Genomic DNA, 18,258 nt, shown 5'->3' with positions numbered 1-18,258 from the left:
ATTGGAGTAGCCCAATCACTGCCTATCACAGATAAGCATAGGCAAGATCGATCTCTTAGGTAGGCATAATTCACCCGTGCCTTTCATCCGCAGTACATGTAACACGCGAATATGTGTAGCTGACGTGCCGTCGACGCTGCTTCAAGCCTTCACGACAAGGGGAGCTGTAGGCAGCTGAAATACTGCCTTTGCACCGTGGACTGCGTACTGCTCATGCGCATCAGCCTACTGCACATGCGCAGCGCAAGTTTCTTGGCGGGTTTTTCAAACATGGATTGTCCTTATCTTAAGAGTATCTTAAGAAACAAAGAGAGAAGAATGGAGTTTGTGTACAAATAATGTGGTAAGTAGATTTTATTGAGCTATAATGTTTTTAAATACCGTATTTCCCGGCAATGAAGATGTTATTTTTTACCCAAAAATAAGGCATGAAAATTTACGTTGCGTCTTGGAGGCCGAAGGTTCGGTTGTTAGTCAAGAAAGATAGACTTGGCTATCCCTCATTGCTGTACTGAGGGATAGACAAATTTATCCCTCATTGCTGGCAGCTGATGAGAAGTGTCTGTAAAGTGTGAAGCGGCTGTAAAAGGACAGCGCCGCTGTGTGGGGGGGGGAGAGGGGGAGGGAAGAGTTCCTTTCGCAGCGTGTGGGGAGTCTGGCCAGGGGCAAAGTTGCGGGGAGGGCAGGAGTGTTGAGAAGGAGGGGGTCGGGATCATGCCAGCAACTCACCACTGCCGCGGAGCTTCGTGCGCGGAGCCACCGCATTGTGGCCGAGGAGGGCAGTAGCTCGGGTGGCTACAAGCGGCAGTGCTCTCCATCTGAACACCTCTCTTCTGCCGCTCGCCGGCCTCGCTCATGTCAGCCGCTTCCCGCAAATCCATAAATTCCGACTGCCGCCGGGAGCAGGACATGGCCTCACTTGCTGCGCTGGTGACACTGCATGGTATTCACTGCCCGGTCCGTGTCTTTCAATGGAGACCAGACAGTGAGGGGACCAGCTCAAGAGCGGATCAGCTGGCGATGGATAACAGGACAGCGGGCGCTGTAGCTTGCTCCTGTGTCAGCGCGACTAACCCCAATTTGTCCCTTGTTCGCGCTGACACAGGAGTATTCAGACGGAGACCACTGCCAGAGGTGAGCGGGCCGGCGGAAGGCGTTGAGGTCCCGGCAGCTGTTCGCAGTCACCCGAGCTACTTCCCTCCCCGGCCACAATGAGGTGGCTCGGCGCCCGGAGCGCTGCAGCAGCGGTGAGTGAGTTACTGGCATGATCCCCGACCCCCTCCTTCTCAACGCTCCTGCCCTCCCCACAACTTTACCCCTGGCCAGACTCCCCACACGCTGTGAAAGGAACTCTCCCCCCAATTGGTCCCTTGAACTAGTATTGTCATTCAATAAGATCACAACTGATTCAATTTGTCCCGGTGTGCTTCCGTTTTTTCCACCATCTCTCCACCTGCCATCACCCTCCAACCCTCACCCATTCAGTAATTCAGAATGAAGGAGATTTGGAAGCCTTGGGCAAATTGAATTCTTACTTTCTTTATTTTTTATTTTTTTGAGCGTGAGAAATTCTATGACCTGCCAGCCTTATTTTAAAATGTAGCAACTCAAAATGGGGGTGCTTCTTCGACACAGGTGCGTCTTCATTTCTGGGAAATATGGTACTTTATTAAGAGATATGGCTTTTGAAGACTTTATAAAAGTCGACTGACAGCTTACGGAGAGAACAATCTGCGCATGCGCGGCTTAAGATTTTTTAAAAGCCGACTGACTGCCTACCCTGAATAATTACTCACAGCACATGCCTGTAATGTACTCACGCATAGTCTCACCAGACTTCTGGTTTCTTGTGTGAAATTTGTAACTTTCTGCAATCTCAATGGGCTTAGGGTTGTAGTGAGCATCAAGTTTTGAAAGAACAGTCTCAAATGAAACATTCCTTGCTTTCTCTGGGGCTAGGATGTTGGTGAGAGTTTCATAAACTTCAGAGCCAATTTCAGCTAATAGAATGGCTTTCTTTCATTCCTAGATGGCCTTGTTTTGTGCTCTTACCTGCACTTGATCATCATCCTTTGTTTCTTTAACTTCAATAATGTAATTTGCAATAAAATTACCATTCGCTCACAGTACGAGGTAAAGGTTTCACAGTTCTTGTCGAAAGTCTCTAGTCGGCCTATGTTTCCCAAGGGTGCCATCTTGCCCCATAGACACAACACAAAGATAGCCTGACAAACTCTAGACGATTTGTACAGCTGTTGTTTTAAACTACATAAAAGGATCTGTGGCCTATCTTGTCCAGTTTGCAAACAACTGCGACACAGCTTTGTATTTGCTGTTTGAAATGTTAAACAATACTACATATTGCAAAACAGTCCTGCACTGTATTTAACGGTTGAGTTCACCAACTCTATCCGATCCTCGTCGCCATTGTAAGATATTATGGCTTCAGCATGTAGATAGAAACAAGCACAGGTTTTGTGGGAATGAAGTCTACAGCCAGAGGTTGCATGCAATCAGAATCAGAATCATACTTTATTAGCCAAGTATGTTTTGCAACATACGAGGAATTTGATTTGCCATACGGTCATACCAATAAAATGCAACAAAACACATAAAATACATTTTAACATAAACATTCACCACAGTGACTCCTCCACATTCCTCACTGTGATGGAAGGTGGAAAAAAAGTTAAATCTCTTCCCTTCTTTGTTCTCCCATGGTCGGGGGCCTCGAGCCTTCCGTTGATGGGACGATCTTGGCTCCCACTGCCGGCGGTCGGGCTCTCCGTGTCGGGGCGATCAAGGTCCTGCATCGGGGGGATCTCAGCTCCCCCACGCCGGGCAATCGGACCCCGGCTCGGGGCCAGTCGAACATCCTGCGACTTTGGAGCTTCCCGACATCAGTCTGTACCAGAGACTGCAAGCTCCTCGATGGTGAAATCTGCAGGCCGTGATTGGAGCGTCGATCCCAGGTAAGGCATCGCAGGCTCCGATGGTATGTCCACAGCCCCGCGGTGGGGCTCAAAGTCAGCAAGGCCTTTAGCTCCATGATGTTAGGCCGCAGAGCGACCGGAGATACAATCCGCAAAACAATCGCATCTCCAGCAAGGTAAGAGATTGAAAAAATGTTTCCCCCAACCACCTCTCCCACCCCCCACATAAAACCAACCACAGAACACTAACACATACTTTTTAAAACACACTAAAATAAACAAAAAAGACAGTGACCATTGGCGAGGCTGCCATCGCTGACGGCGCCACCTGGTAATCCTGTATTGGTCAGGATTGGACAATGACATAGAACCAATGGCAAGCAAATGTAGCACCTGTCAAAGTTGTTGAAGCATCCCTTTGCAAACATGGTCTTGGCCTACTAGACCTTTACAGAGGGTTCATGTGGATTTTTGTGAACACAAAAATAATAATTTTCTTGTTTTGGTAGATAGTCATTCAAAGTGGATTGAGGTGGTACATATGGGTACAAACACAACAACAGAAAGAACAATGGACGCATTGTAGTCTATCTTTGCATGTCATGGATTACCTGAAGAACTTGTCTCTGACAACGGCCCCCAATTTCGTGCTGCACTGTTCCAAACGTTCATGAAACTAAATGGTATCAAGCATACCTTAGTGCCAACTTACCATCCGGCATCTAATGGCGCAGCCGAAAGGACAGTCAGGATAGTCAAAGGAGCTCTCAAGAAAAAAGTTCTTGAAGGAAATTCAAATTTCAGTATGTCACAGTGGTTAGCTAGTTTCTTACTGAATTATCATACCATGCCAAAATCTACCACAGGGTATACGCCAGCTGAACTTCACATGAAAAGAAGGCACAGAACTAGGCTGAGTTTGGTTCTACCTAACGTATATCCTAAGATTGAACGCAAACAATCTGATCAGAAACGTCATTATGGTGGAAGCCAAAAAAGTAGGTTCAATACACATGATCAGGTTTGTGTTCTCAGACCCCCTTACAAAGCAAACAAATGGGAGGTGGGAACAGTAGTTGAAGTGTGTGGTACCAGGAGGTACTTCGTAGAAATTGGAGGACATATTAGAAGTGTGCACATAAACCGTATGATCCCAGCCAGGGATGAACGGTACTAGAGCAAAGCATAGACAAAGAAGTAGATCTGTCAGACTTTTATATTATTCCAAGTTCAGATGTAAGATCAGAATCTCCATAGAAAGTAGAGACAAAGGTAAATGATCCTGAACTTGACTCCAATAGAACCACAACCTGACACTCCCCCTAAACTCAGGAGATCAGAAAGAGTGAGTAAACCAGTCGTCAGATTAAATTTATAAAATTATTCTTGTTTGTCTAATTTACATGTTATTTTACTTTCTAAGGGGAGAGCAGTGTAGTGTATATAATGGTAACTAACTTTAAGAACAGTTCTATAATGGTATGATTTGTGTCATGTGATATATTCTATATCTTATCAGTCTCGTGAATAAGTGTAAGTATGCGCAGTGTACTTTTGTAATATAATGAAGACCCACACTGGCAATAGCGTGTACTGAAAACCTGTGCTTGTTTCTATTTACATGCTGAAGCCATAATATCTTACAATTTGGTCAGAAACGGGCAGCACATTTGTGTCCCTGAAGGGTGAAGATGAAGCAGATGGATTTTCCTTGTGGTGGTACCCCAAAATGATCTCATTAAGTGAATTATTTCACAGTTTACCAAGATTGGATTTGACTTTATGGTCATGGCCACTCCAGTTCTGTATTCTATTAATGGCTTAATTAATATTTGGATAAAGCTTAATCATATGCCTTTAAGAGTAGAATATCCTACTGGTAGTCATTGCCTAGGTTCACACATGAACTAAACTAACTAACTAATAGTGCACTCAGAGCACATTAATTCAGGAGGGACAAGAAAAGGCACCAAGAAGCCTATTATTAAGTAGTCTTCGTGTTCTAATTATCTTTGTAAACTATGGTTAAAATTAAGTAACATGTGCAGTGAACACTTGCAATGACAGCAAATAGTTCACAATTTTTTTTAATTGGAAGAAAGGGATGAAGAATGGGGGAACAGAAATGGATGAATCTGACCTAATCCTTTCTGTCTCGACCAGACATCAACAGAGACCCGTATTTCCTCACCCTGTTTATGTTCATCAATTTGCTGTGTGTTTCCCTGTGACAGTGTATGATAGGTAGTGACAGGCATGACAGATGGTTAATTGTGTTGCTCATTCAATTGATTTTAGCAATAGAGAGTAAATACGGGACTTGCTCACCTGCTGCCAAGGCGCTACAAGATAACATCTCACCGAGCTGTGACAGCAGGCTGTTGATGTTTTACCCATGGCTGTTTGAGATTGATTAGATGTTATATCAAGGAAATGCCAGTTCAAATTACACAGGAGGTGGGAAATAACTGGTGCAGTGGAATTGATAGGATTAGGGTTATATTTAACCATGTGCTCTCTCATCAGAGTGTAATATTGATTTTTTTTTTGTCATTTGATTCCTGAATGTAACTGCTTTGTTTTAGGGTTGATTTTAAATATATACCAAACCAAGTGGGACCCGTTGGGCCCCGTTACCCCAACGCAATATTCCACCACTCACCCATAGCCCCCAACTGCGGAGGCGCGGCTGAGGGGTTCCCGTTGTGACGCCAGAGATCCCCGTTGTGACCCGAGTCAGGGCAACCCTCCCCCAACTGCACCTTGCAATCCCTCTTCCTGCCCCTATCCTCCTCAATTCCCCCGCATCCCCCGGCACTCCCTCCCGTTCCTCTTCACCCTCCCCCTTCTTTCCCTCTCCTCCCCTACCCCACTCCATCCCTCACCTCTCCCTCCCTCTTCTTTACCCTAGCCTCACTCCCCCTCCCTCCCTCCATAACCCCTCCCCCTCCTCTCCCTCTATGCCCCTGCTCCCCCACTCCTCACCTCCCCCCTATCCCACCCCCTACAATGAAAATCGCGATGTTTAAAAAAATTAAATTCTCAATGAAAATCATGTTTTTTCTTTAAAATAACCTAAACACAATGTTAGCTGTTAATGGAAACAGAAGAATTTGATTAAAACATATTTTATTTGAAAATTTTAATGAGATTCGAGATGTCATTGTGACGACATTGTGACGTCGAAAGTGGCTGACGGGCAGGGCAAGTGGAAAAATGGTTTGAAAAATGATTTTTGTAAAGTTTAAAATGACAATAACTTGTAAAATATACCATAAATCTGAATGAAACTTGTTTCATTTATATCCCAGCACAATGGTGAGTAAGGTACACAAAATTGCTGGGGAAACTCAGCGGGTGCAGCAGCATCTATGGAGCGAAGGAAATAGGCGACGTTTCGGGCCGAAACCCTTCTTCAGACTGATGGGGGGTGGGGAAAGAAAGAAGGAAAAAGGGGGGGGGGAGGAGGAGGAGGAGCCCGAGGGCGGGCGGATGGGAGGGTGGGAGGAGACAGCTAGAGGGTGAAGGAAGGGGAGGAGACAGCACGGGCTTTTCCGCCACCTCCAACGTGACCCCACCACTCGCCACATCTTCCCATCTCCCCCCATGTCTGCCTTCCGCAAAGACCGCTCCCTCCGCAACTCCCTCGTCAATTCTTCCCTTCCCTCCCGCACCACCCCCTCCCCGGGCACTTTCCGTTGCAACCGCAAGAAATGCAACACCTGTCCCTTCACCTCCCCCCTCGACTCCATTCAAGGTCCCAAGCAGTCGTTCCAGGTGGGACAAAGGTTCACCTGTATCTCCTCCAACCTCATCTACTGCATCCGCTGCTCTAGATGTCAGCTGATTTACATCGGTGAGACCAAGCGTAGGTTGGGCGACCGTTTCGCCGAACACCTCCGCTCAGTCCGCAATAACCTACCTGACCTCCCGGTGGCTCAGCACTTCAACTCCCCCTCCCATTCCCAATCCGACCTCTCTGTCCTGGGTCTCCTCCATTGCCAGAGTGAGCAACAGCGGAAATTGGAGGAACAGCACCTCATATTCCGTCTCGGGTCCTTGCGTCCTTATGGCATCAACATTGAATTTTCCCAATTTGGCTAGCCCGTGCTGTCTCCTCCCCTTCCTTCACCCTCTAGCTGTCTCCTCCCACCCTCCCATCCGCCCGCCCTCGGGCTCCTCCTCCTCCTCCCCCCACTTTTTCCTTCTTTCTTTCCCCACCCCCCATCAGTCTGAAGAAGGGTTTCGGCCCGAAACGTCGCCTATTTCCTTCGCTCCATAGATGCTGCTGCACCCGCTGAGTTTCCCCAGCAATTTTGTGTACCTTCGATATTCCAGCATCTGCAGTTCCCTTTTGAACACAATGGTGAGTAAGGTGGGCCAAAAAATGGAGCGCTATCGTGTACCGTTTTGGCGGGATTTTGGAATCTCACGCACACGTACACACGCATACAACAAGATGAGAGTCTTAATAATATATATACTAGACCAAGTGGGACCTGTTGGGCCCTGTTCCCCCAACGCAATATTCCACCACTCACCCATTCCCCCGACTCAACCCGTTTCCACCACTCATGGGTTCCTGTCACACGGGAGGACTGGTCCCCCAAAGCAACCAGTTCCCCCAACGCAATATTCTACCGCTCACCCGTTCCCCCAACGCAACCCGTTCCCCCAATGCAATATTGTTGCCAGGACTTAAAAACAATTCCAATTCCACTTACCCTGCCTGCCCCAGGGGAACGCAACCCGTTCCCCCAACGCAATATTCCACCACTCACCCGCTCTCCCAACACAACCCGCTCTCCCAACGCAATATTCCACCACTCACCCATAGCCCCTCATCCTCCCTCTTTTTAAACTTAAAAAAATGCAAGCACTTGCTGCTAGGACTTTAAACAAAAATCAAATTCCACTTCCCCTGCCTGCCCCAGCACTCCCTCCCCCTCCTGTTCAGTCTCACACTGCCCCCTCCCCCTCCTGTTCAGCCTCACTCTACCAGGACTAAGTGTCTGTGATTGGAACATTGTTGCAAATGAGATCCCTTTGTGACGTCATAGCTGTAATTATCAGCAACTGGCACAGCACAAAGCTATTGGTCTCAAAGTGGGATTTTGTAAAGCTAAAAATGTTAATAACTTGTAAAATATAGCATCAATCTGAACGAAAATTGTTTGGATGGATGGATGGATAGATAATTCCATTTTATCATGCAAAGCATATTTGTAAGCTTGAAGGGTTCCTTCTGAAAGACTTTTTGGTGGTAATATCTAAATCTGTATTTTTCATTTTTTCAGTCTATTAGTTTTAGAGATACAGCGTGGAAGCAGGCCCTTGGGCCCGCCGGGTCCGTGCCGACCAGCGATCCCCGCACATTAACACTATCCTACACACACTAGGGACAATTTACTTTACATTTACCAAGCAAATTTACCTACATACCTGTACGTCTTTGGAGTGTGGGAGGAAACCGAAGATCTTGGAGAAAACCCACTTATTAGAGGAACAAGGCATCAAAGGGATAAAATGTTTTATGGAAGTATGTTCATCCAAGTTCCTTACTGTATTGGATCCAGGTTGTGATTCACAGAATTTTTAGCTCTGTTCTTGCAGCATTGGCAATTTATGTGGTGTTCTATCTTTTTTCCAGATTCATTCTTTTGGCCTGCGATGGATTATTCAAAGTCTTCTGCCCAGAAGAAGCTATCCTTTTTGTTACAGCAATACTCGAGGTATAGTTTTCTGGTTGCAAAGCAGTTTGTTCCATATGAGTAAAGGGAACTTGAAAGTTTCTTGGACTTGAAAGTTGGAAAGGCCATTTCTCCTGCAGAACACTGGTCTTTTGATGTGTAGGATGAACTGCTGACCTATTACATACTCTGCTCTTACATAAAAGCATTAGCAGTGTTCAGTGAACAAAGTTTTCACCACTCCTGATCTACCAATTACATGCATTGTAACTTAGTATCGAGCCTCTCCCAGCCTCATCAATGCTCCTTTTTCTGCACCCATTGCATAAGAAAACAAAATAAAAAATTAGCAGGAGGTCATTCAATTTCGTGCCTGCTGTCCCATTTAATATGATCGTGATTGATCAATTTCCTCAGTGGCGTTTTCCTGAACCTCCTCTATTTCCCTTGACCCTCTGCACTGGAACACCATGAAGGTGCAGTCAGCTATATTATTATCCTTTCTACTTGTTCTCCCACTGTCCATTGGTCCTTGACTGGGGGCTGGTGACTATCATGATAGAGATGGGGGGAAAATAATCTTAAAGTGCACAATTAAAATGCAGGTTTGGTCAGCAAAACCCATTGTCTGTTACTGGAAAACATGCGTTGCTTTGCAAGAAGTAAAATAGGTCTTTGTTGAAGCTGGACGATAGTGAGTGAGCATTCCGCATTCCGCATTCCACAGACATCAATGTGGTCTGCATCTTCCCACTTCTCATTTTAGTGGAAAACTATTTTAATTGCCATAATGTTTGCAAATGGCACCAGTTTTTACAAATAGTGAGCAAAGACATTAATTGGGGTATTTTAGTAATAAGAGCTGCTACCCATCTCTTGCAAAACATTACAATTGTCATGCAGAAATAGAGTAGCTGAGTTTATCTGGATCTCTTGATGCTGTTGTCTTGTGAAGACATACTCTCTCAAATCCTTATCCAAAGATTGTCAAACTTAGTTGAGATGAATATTCTGAATTTTTTTTTTGTTTCCTTATTTTGGGCTTGTTTTTGGATAGGTATTTTGGATAGATGCTGGATAAAGTTGATTAAAGCATTGAACAGTACAGCACAGGAATGGGTCTTCCGGCCCACAATGTTTGCGCCAAACACAACGCCAAGCTTAACTGATCACATCTGCCTGCACATGATTCATATCCCTATGTGTAGGAAAGAACTGCAGATGCTGGTTTAAATCGAAGGAAGACACAAAATGCTGGAGTAACTCAGAGGGACAGGCAGCATCTCTGGAGAGAAGCAATGGGTGAAGTTTCTGGTCGAGACCCTTCCCTATTCTTTGTACTTCCATGTGACTGTCTAAAAGCCACTTAAATGCCACTATCGTATCTGCCTCCACCACCACTCCGGGCAATGTGTTCCAGGACCCCACTACTCTGCAAAAAACTTGCCCCACACATCTCTATTAAACTTTCCCCTCTCTCACCTTATAGCTATGCCTTCTAGAGTTAGACATTTTCACCCTGGTAAAAAGGTTCTGACTGCATTTCATAATTTTATATATTTCTAACAAGTCTCCCCTCATTTCAGAGAAAGCAATCCAAGTTTATCCAACCTCTCCTTGTAGCTGAAATCCTCTAATCCAGGCACCATCCTTTTGTAAGTGACAGGCTGTTAATTTTGAAATGAACTGCAGCTCCCATTTTAGATATGAACCAACCATCTGACAGTTTTGGCAACTGCCAGATGATGTGCACTCAATAACTTTTGGAGTTGGTCTTTGTGGCGAAAATCCAAATGAAAAAGAAAACATAACCAATGTTAAAATAACAAACTCTCAGTCCACCCTTGTTTTTATTTATTTTTATTCCGTTGGATTTGTAACATTGCCCTGTTGCTAAATTACATGAAGCCTTGTTTTCCAATGACTTCAGCTTGAACTAGTGAGCTTTAAATGTCCGGAACAATTTAAACGCTGTCCATCTCTATCTTATTCCCTTTCCACCTAGTGTTCTTTCCATTCAGTGACTACCTCTTGTAGAAGTCATGAAGAAGTGCCCAAGGTTTGCAAGTTACCAGCCATTAGCTCCAAGCTGCATAGCTGCCTCCTAGACATTTTATTTGGTCGAGGGCCTGTCTGAGTTGGCTCAGCTGTACTGTAAGCTTTATCTTTAGTGCTGTTTATTTTATGCTGATCCACAGGATGAGACCCTCGTGGCAAAGACAGGGAAAAAGTCACAGGATGTGCGGTTTGAAGCTGCCTGTAACAGGCTGGCTAATGAGGCTGTCCGACGGGGCTCTGCTGACAACGTCACCATCATTCTGGTCGCTATTGGACACTAGCAGTGGAGGAACACTCTTCACTTTGATCATCCTGCTATCCCAGAAAGAGAATACTCAACCAACTCAGGTCACTTAAGAACTTTGAAAATAGGATGCATATCTTTATCTACCCACCTCATCTCATCGTTCTGTAAAATTCCATCGTGCCACTGACGAACAATCCTACATGTAAACCTTCATGCACCTGACTAGCTGCATTTCTTAAGACTCAAAGCTGTGCTTAGCAAGATGAGACGACTCTGAGATTTTCCAAAGAAATAAATGCACAAACGCATAAAACTAATGCTGGATCCCCTACAGCTAGAGTGACATGGAAAAGCTGATCTCATAGAATTCAGCTGGCCTCACAAAGTGCCAGTGATAGAGAAATGTACTTTGGATGCATACAACAGAAAGGAGACTTTAATGTTCTCCAAGGTCCTAGATTGCAACATGCAAAAGTTACATTTTCGCATTTTCATGCCGTTTGTTACTGTCACCTTGTGTTTGTGTTGTGCTGGTGTTAAGGAGTGTATTTTGATTAGATTATGGATAAAGTCATTTCTTTTGCAAATGTCTCAAACATCTTCTAGTGCTTTTCCTATCTAGTTGCTACCTCTTGTCGAAGCAGATGTGAGGAAATTGCTCAGACCCAATTTACATTGAACTGAAGTGAGCAGTGTGCATTCAATGAGGACAGGAAAATGTCCGCTATTTCAAAGGGGTTACATAATCCACCACCTCAACAGAAGCAAGCAACCTAAAATTGCCCAAAATGTTGACAATTAATCCTCCCACTCCTTGATTTTGAAACGTCTGGAGGTGTGATTACATACAGTGCAAGGTCAAGAGAAGCAATAATTCATGACCATTTCTGAGGCTATCTTTTAACGCTGCAATCTGTAGGTAAGAATATGGGATTTGAGCAGTTATCTGCATGTCAACATCTACTCAACCATAATACCAGCAGCATATGCATGCCACAGGTTCACGCATTGGCATCATGCAGAGCAGCAGACAACTGATTGTCACTTTGGGAAAATAAAGTACAGACTTTTTCCTGTTTGGATTCACATGGTTGCCCCTTTGTCATAATTTCAGAATAGCTGCATATCCATGAAATAGATACTTATCTGGGAGTCGCCCCAAACCATTAGCTCTTTTTATTTCAAGGAATGATCATATTTCGGAATTGACTAAGGAACCTTGAGAGTTTGGCACAAGAACTGCATTTTTATTTTGCATGGAAGACAATAGCGAAGGTATCTTCTTGTTACAGCAAGATTTTTCCATTCAAGGTACTGGCTGATGTACTGGAGTCACAGAGCAAAAGTTGGAGATGTAGGTTCTGGGGTTAAATTCCAGACCCTTGGTACCTTTTATTGCATTCCTTCTGAGGTACATGCAACTCCTTCGCATGGCATTTGGTGCACTGCAATAAGACAGATTGTTCCCGAGATTTTTCAGAATGGCCCTTGTTTAAGAAATCTGTTGAAAATAGGAATGCAAAAATAGCTTGCATTTCCAACATGTATGGACACTGTTCTTTTAGTATGGCCCCGTCACACTGGAATGATCCCTCAGGTATGTAATTTGTTGTAATGAATGTACCGCACATAAAATAGGCTAGAGTGTACTGAAGAGGAGGGACAACAGAATGTATACCCAAGTCTAACGATATGCTGAAATAAAACCCAGCCTTTCCCAAAAGCCTCCTTGAAACCAAATCAAAGTCTCTTAGTCTTTACAAAGTACTATGTCACTACTTAGAAATGGACAAGGATTCAAATGTGTAAACTGCTTATAGTGTCGTTCAGAGTTAATGTGCAGTTTGGATTTAAGTATGTGATCAGTAATCTTACATGTAATGAGGGAGATGGGTATGTTCACTGCTGTCATATGCAAGTCCCTTTAGATGTAAAGTCTCCGCATCTAAAAATATTTGTACAATTCCATTTTCTTTCATTTTCACCCATTTAACAATACAATTCACATTCAATGTCCTGCTTTTACGATAGATTGTAAGGGCATTCATTTTCTTTAAGTAGGTATGTTACAAAACTCACCTTCAGCGGTGCTGCAGTTCTGCCACTGGCCGTGTGCGCGACTTTGGCGCCTTTGAGAGGGGGGGCGGGATTAAAATGCTGTTTTCTCCTGCCTGTCGAAGTCGATCTTTGTCAGGCTGTTTAGCTGCTGAAGAATAATCGATCCGACTTGCGTTTTATCAAGTTTTTAAAAAAACATCGCTGGGTAATTTAATTTCTGGAGTAAAATAAAAGTCGACCTAAAGCCGTCAACGGGACGGATCTTCCGTACGGGACAGATAAAGGTAAGCCGTTTATTTTACATACTAGACCAAGTGCAGACCCGTTGGGTCTGGTCCCCGAACGTGCTTCAGACACCGAGTAGGGGGGGGGGGGGAAGGGAGGGAGGGGGTGGGGGGGGGAGGAGGGGGAAGGGAGGGTGTTGTTACCGAACTGAACTCACTGTGGAATGAATGCATTAACGGAGCCACTGCTGCTGGATACGAAGTTGTCCGTGCAGCTGACGGTAAAGTCAGTGAAAGCGGCCCCATCAGAAACTGTGAGGCCTCGCATCCTCGACACGCCGGCTCTGTCGCGCTGGCTGTTCCCCCGCTGCTCGAAAAGCAGCGGTTGAACATCTGATGTTTGGCTTGATGCAGCGTGACAGAGCCGGGCCGGGCACCAGCGGTAGGGGAAAATTTCGGCGTTTTTCGAGCAGTGCTGGGCGTCAGCAGCCGTTATGGTGGCTGGCCAGCAGGAGGCGACAAAATGAGTGAGTGGGGGGGAGGAATTTATTTAAAAATGTGTACATAAAAATGTCCAAATGTTTTGAGGGGTGCATGAGTGAATGTAAAAGAGAAATCGCTAGCGAAATGGAAAAAATGACGGAGTTTCAGACTGTGGTACTGGCGGACCAAGGAATCAAAGTCCGATTCTGACATACACACACACACACACACACACACACACAGAGTTTTAATAGTATATAGATAAACGTGCTTCTTAGGATTACTTTAATCCAAATTTTATGTTGCAAAAAGGTGATTTAGGCCCCATACGAACCGGCAGTGTTTTTCCTGCCGATATGGGGTTTAAATTCACAGCAAATGCAACGTTCCAATCGATCCCGTTCCACAAAATCCCACTTGCAAAATGGCCATTAATTTACAGGAATTAAACATTAAATTCCTTCCATTAAATTCATATAAATTCATGACAATGAGATTTAAAAAATCATGTTATATTGTGAATTCTTGTGTGAATGTTATTTGGACACTTAGGCTATTTAAAAATATTAACCTTTTCTTAAGAAATGGATAGATGTTTAGATCTAGTAATTGAATTTTGTAATTAGCTACAATTAGGTAACTAACTAATTACCTGAATTACATGAAACCTTTAATTTCAGGTTATCCAAGTAGGATTGTTTCATATTTGTTTCAGAATGCTTCAATCTATAATAACTGAACATTTCATTCAGTTCTCTTAATTTTTAAGAAAGTTATGGGCTTTTGACTGTCCTTGATCACAGCTTTTGAGTTAAGTCATTGGAAAAGCAATGGGGAACAAGATGCTAATTTCTGAGTATGAAAATGGCATTAACCTTTTTAATACTGAAGATATGAAAGTGAATTAGGTGTCAAATTAAACTTCTTTTTATGCTTTATCTGATGGGATAAATTGCAGACTTGATTTTTAAAATCTCAAAATGTTGTAACATTGCTACTTTAAGAATATTTACATGTCATGGTTATGTACAGCTTTGTGTTCCTTCAAATTCAAGTTCCCAGTCTGGCAGATCCTGAGATCAATCATTCAAATGTTATTTTATAAGGGATATTTAATAGATTGTAGCGGCATCGGCTGTTGCCAGCAGGTAATCGAACCCTGCAGTCAGGTGCTTCGGTCGAGTGATTATGGGGAGGGGTTTGGGTTTGCGCGCTTTCTGGGCGATGCCCCATCAGTCGTTCTCGACCACCATTGTGGTTTGACCTTTGTATTGGCTGTGTTGTGTTACTCCGTTGATTTCGCCATTTTGTTAATAAAACTGATTTTGGAAATCGACTCTCGTCTCAACCTGTCAAATTGGTGACCCCGACGCGCCCAATCGAAAATTGGACGCCAGCATGCAAGATAATTACGCTCCTGCCGACGCCCATCAGAACGCCGTCAGCCTCAAACTGCCTGTGTTTTGGCCCGATCAGCTGCAAGTGTGTTCGCACACGTTGATGCACAGTTTCATCTGCGCCGCATCGTCGTGGATGAAACAAAATACTTCCATGTGGTGGGAGCCCTGCTGCAAGAGTCCGCCTCCCGTCTGCTGCCTTATCTGAGGGATCCTCCCGCGATCGCCAAATACGACGGCCTCAAGGTCCTCCTGTTACACACCTTCGGGCTCAGCCGCCGGGACCGCGCCGCCCGCATCCTACACATGGACGGTTTGGGAGATCGCAGGCCGTCCGTCCTCATGGCCGAGATGCTCGCACTCATGCACGGCCATCGCCCGTGCCTGTTGTTCAAAAAGGCTTTTCTGGAGCAGATGCCTGATGATGTCCGCCTAATGCTCGCCGGCGCAGATTTCTCTGATCCTCAGCAGCTCGCGGAACAGGGAGACGAGCTCTGGGTGACCTAGCACCAAGATATCTGCTCCATTAACCGCGTGCTCGCACCAGTGCTTCTTATGCCTCGGCGAGTCCACGAGGAGGCCCCGCCCACGTCTTCCAGAGAAGAACCACAGCAGCATCCCGGGACTCACGGTAGGCACTGTTGGTGTTACTATCAACTCCGCTACGGCACGGAGGCTCAACGTTGCCGCCCATCCTGCACGTTTCAGGAAAATGCCTCGGCCGATCGTCTGTAGAGGCGATTGCAATCGGTCCAAACACCCGCCTCTACGTCCGCGACTGCCATTCCGGCCGCCGTTTCCTGGCAGACTCCGGTGCGATCGTCAGCATCCTTCCTCCGACCGGTCGTGACACTCGTGCTGGTAAGCGGGGCCCCGTTCTCTCGGCCGTAAACGGGAGCAACATCTGAATGTACGGTACGCGGACCCTTTCGCTCACTTTCGACTCCCGCCCGTACAAGTGGACATTTATCGTCACGGACGTTGCACAGCCCATCTTGAGGGCTGATTTCCTCCGCGCTTTCTCCTTCCACGTCGTTGCATGACGGTTCCACTGCACCGCGGATCCCGCCCCCGCCCATCCCTCAGCCCAGCGTCGTCGCTGAGGTCGAGAGCCCGTACACCGCCTTACTCTCCGATAACCCCGCGGTGCCAATTTAGCCTACATTCCATCTCCTTCCTGGGGCACCTGGTAACCATGCATGGCGCTACCCCGCTCCCTGCGAAGGTCGAAGCCATCCAGCAGTTTCCCCGGCGGCTCACCGTGAAGGGGCTGCAGGAGTTCATCGGCATTGTGAATTTTCATAACCGTTTCGTGCCGGCGACCGCTGCCATCATGCGCCCCCTGTTCCGGTGCCTGGCACGTAAGCAGCGGGATCTTGTGTGGTCCACAGAGACGGACGCGGCGTTCAAGGGTGCTAAGGCGGCTGTGGCTAACGCCGCGATGCTGGTGCACCGCGCTCACCGTCAAAGCCTCGGATGCCGCTGTGGGTGCAGTTCTGGAGCAGCTCGTAGACGGCCACTGGCAGCCATTGCCGTTCTTTAGCCGTCAGCTGCGGGGCCCAGAATGCAACTACAGCGCTTTCGACCGCGAGCTTCTGGCGCTGTACTTGGCCGTCAGGCATTTCGGGTATTTCCTCGAGGGCCGCGCGTTCACCGCGTTCATGGACTACAAGCCCCTTACTTTCGCCCTAGGTAAGATCGCTGACCCGTGGTCCGCCCAGCAGCAGCGGCACCTTGCCTATGTCTCGGAATTCACAACTGACATCCGACACGTAGCTGGGAAGCTTAACGTCCTTGCCGACGCCTTGTCCCGCCCTGACATTCCCTCCGTTTCGGCTCTTGACCACGGCGTTGACCACTGCGAGCTGGCAGCAGCGCAGCGGGCGGATGCCTGTATGGCAACTTACCGCACCACCAATACTGGCCTTCGGCTAGCCGATGTGCCTTGCGGTGCGGCCGGTACCGTGGTCTTATGCGACGTCTCCACGGGGCACGCCCGCCCGGTCATCCCCTCGGTTTTTCGACGCTCTCCATGGCCTGGCCCACCCGTCCATACGCGCGACATCTGACCTGTTGGCAGCTAAGTTCGTCTAGCAAGTGCTCCATAAGCAGTTAGCCGCCTGGGCCCGCGCCTGTATCCTGTGTCAGACCTCCAAGATACAGCGGCACGTACGGCCGCCGGTGCAGGATTTTGCAGTCCCCGAGGGTAGGTTCCTGCACGTCCATGTGGACCTTGTGGGTCCCTTGCCACAGTCCCGCAGCGCCACGCACCTGCTCACCATCATGGACCATTTCACGCGGTGGCCCACTTTCGGATACATCCGCTGAGGCCTGCGCCCGGGCTATGGCGGCCCAGTGGAATCCATTGACTGAAATGTTTGAGTTGCATATAAAGGGACAAATACTTTGGACTAAGTTATCCTGCCAACATGTCCAACGAATTAGTCATACAACAAGGAAATAGGCCCTTCGGCTCAACCTATGCCATCCAATATGCTCTATCTATGCTAGTCCCATCTGCCTGCGTATATGGCCCATATGCCTCTGAACCTTTCCTATCCATGTACCTGTCCAAATGTCTTAGTTAACCAGCTGATTAAGAGCCTGCTGTAATTCTTGATAACCATCTTTACTATCTACAATACCACTCACTTTAGTGTCATCTGCAAACCTACCAATCAAGCTTGTACATTCTTAACCCATTAAAAGCAAGGACCCACCACCGATCACTGAGGCACACCACTAGTCAGCCTCTTGTCCAAAAAACACCCTCCACCCCTCTGCTTCCTTCCGTGAATTTTCTATTCAGTCAGCAAACTCTCCCTGGATCCCATTTGATCTAACCTTCCAGAGCAGCCTACAATGTGGAACCATATCAAATGTCTTGCTGAAGTCCATATAGACAGCGTATTTGGCTTTACCCTCATTAACCTTTTTGGTTACTTCCTCAAAAACCTCAATCAGATTCGTAGGACATGATCTCCCATGTACAAAATCATACTGACTATCTGTAATCAATCCCAGCCTATCCAAATGCGTATATATCATCCCTCAGAATCCTCTCCAGTATCTTACCTACCACAGATGTTAGGCTCACTGGTCTATAGATCCCTGGCTTTTTCTAGCATCCCTTCTTAAATTGAGGCACAACATTAGCCACGCTCAAGA

At 46.3% G+C, this 18,258-nt stretch overlaps 1 protein-coding gene and 1 long non-coding RNA gene across 3 annotated transcripts in view; one reads left to right on the top strand and one right to left on the bottom strand.

Annotated features, from left to right (window-relative positions):
- Positions 1-12,014, top strand: part of LOC116979729 (ILK associated serine/threonine phosphatase) — a 54,429-nt gene extending 42,415 nt beyond the window's left edge. For both annotated transcript variants that reach the window (XM_033031466.1, XM_033031467.1), the window contains 2 exons: positions 8,584-8,665; positions 10,822-12,014. In XM_033031466.1, coding sequence (XP_032887357.1) covers positions 8,584-8,665; positions 10,822-10,962 — 223 coding nt within the window. In that variant the 3' untranslated portion in view covers positions 10,963-12,014. The remainder of the gene's footprint in view (positions 1-8,583; positions 8,666-10,821) is intronic.
- On the bottom strand, positions 2,322-13,001 carry LOC116979730. Its single transcript, XR_004413769.1, has 3 exons — positions 12,832-13,001; positions 11,961-11,962; positions 2,322-2,332 (listed from the first exon to the last, which is right to left on the bottom strand). It is a non-coding gene; the product is annotated as an uncharacterized LOC116979730 (long non-coding RNA).
- Positions 13,002-18,258: the final 5,257 nt, after the last annotated feature.

The sequence above is a fragment of the Amblyraja radiata genome, chromosome 13, assembly GCF_010909765.2.
Source record: "Amblyraja radiata isolate CabotCenter1 chromosome 13, sAmbRad1.1.pri, whole genome shotgun sequence".
Taxonomy (NCBI): Eukaryota; Metazoa; Chordata; class Chondrichthyes; order Rajiformes; family Rajidae; genus Amblyraja; species Amblyraja radiata.
Note: the sequence above shows the minus strand (reverse complement) of the source record. Positions and strands in the feature narration are given on the sequence as shown.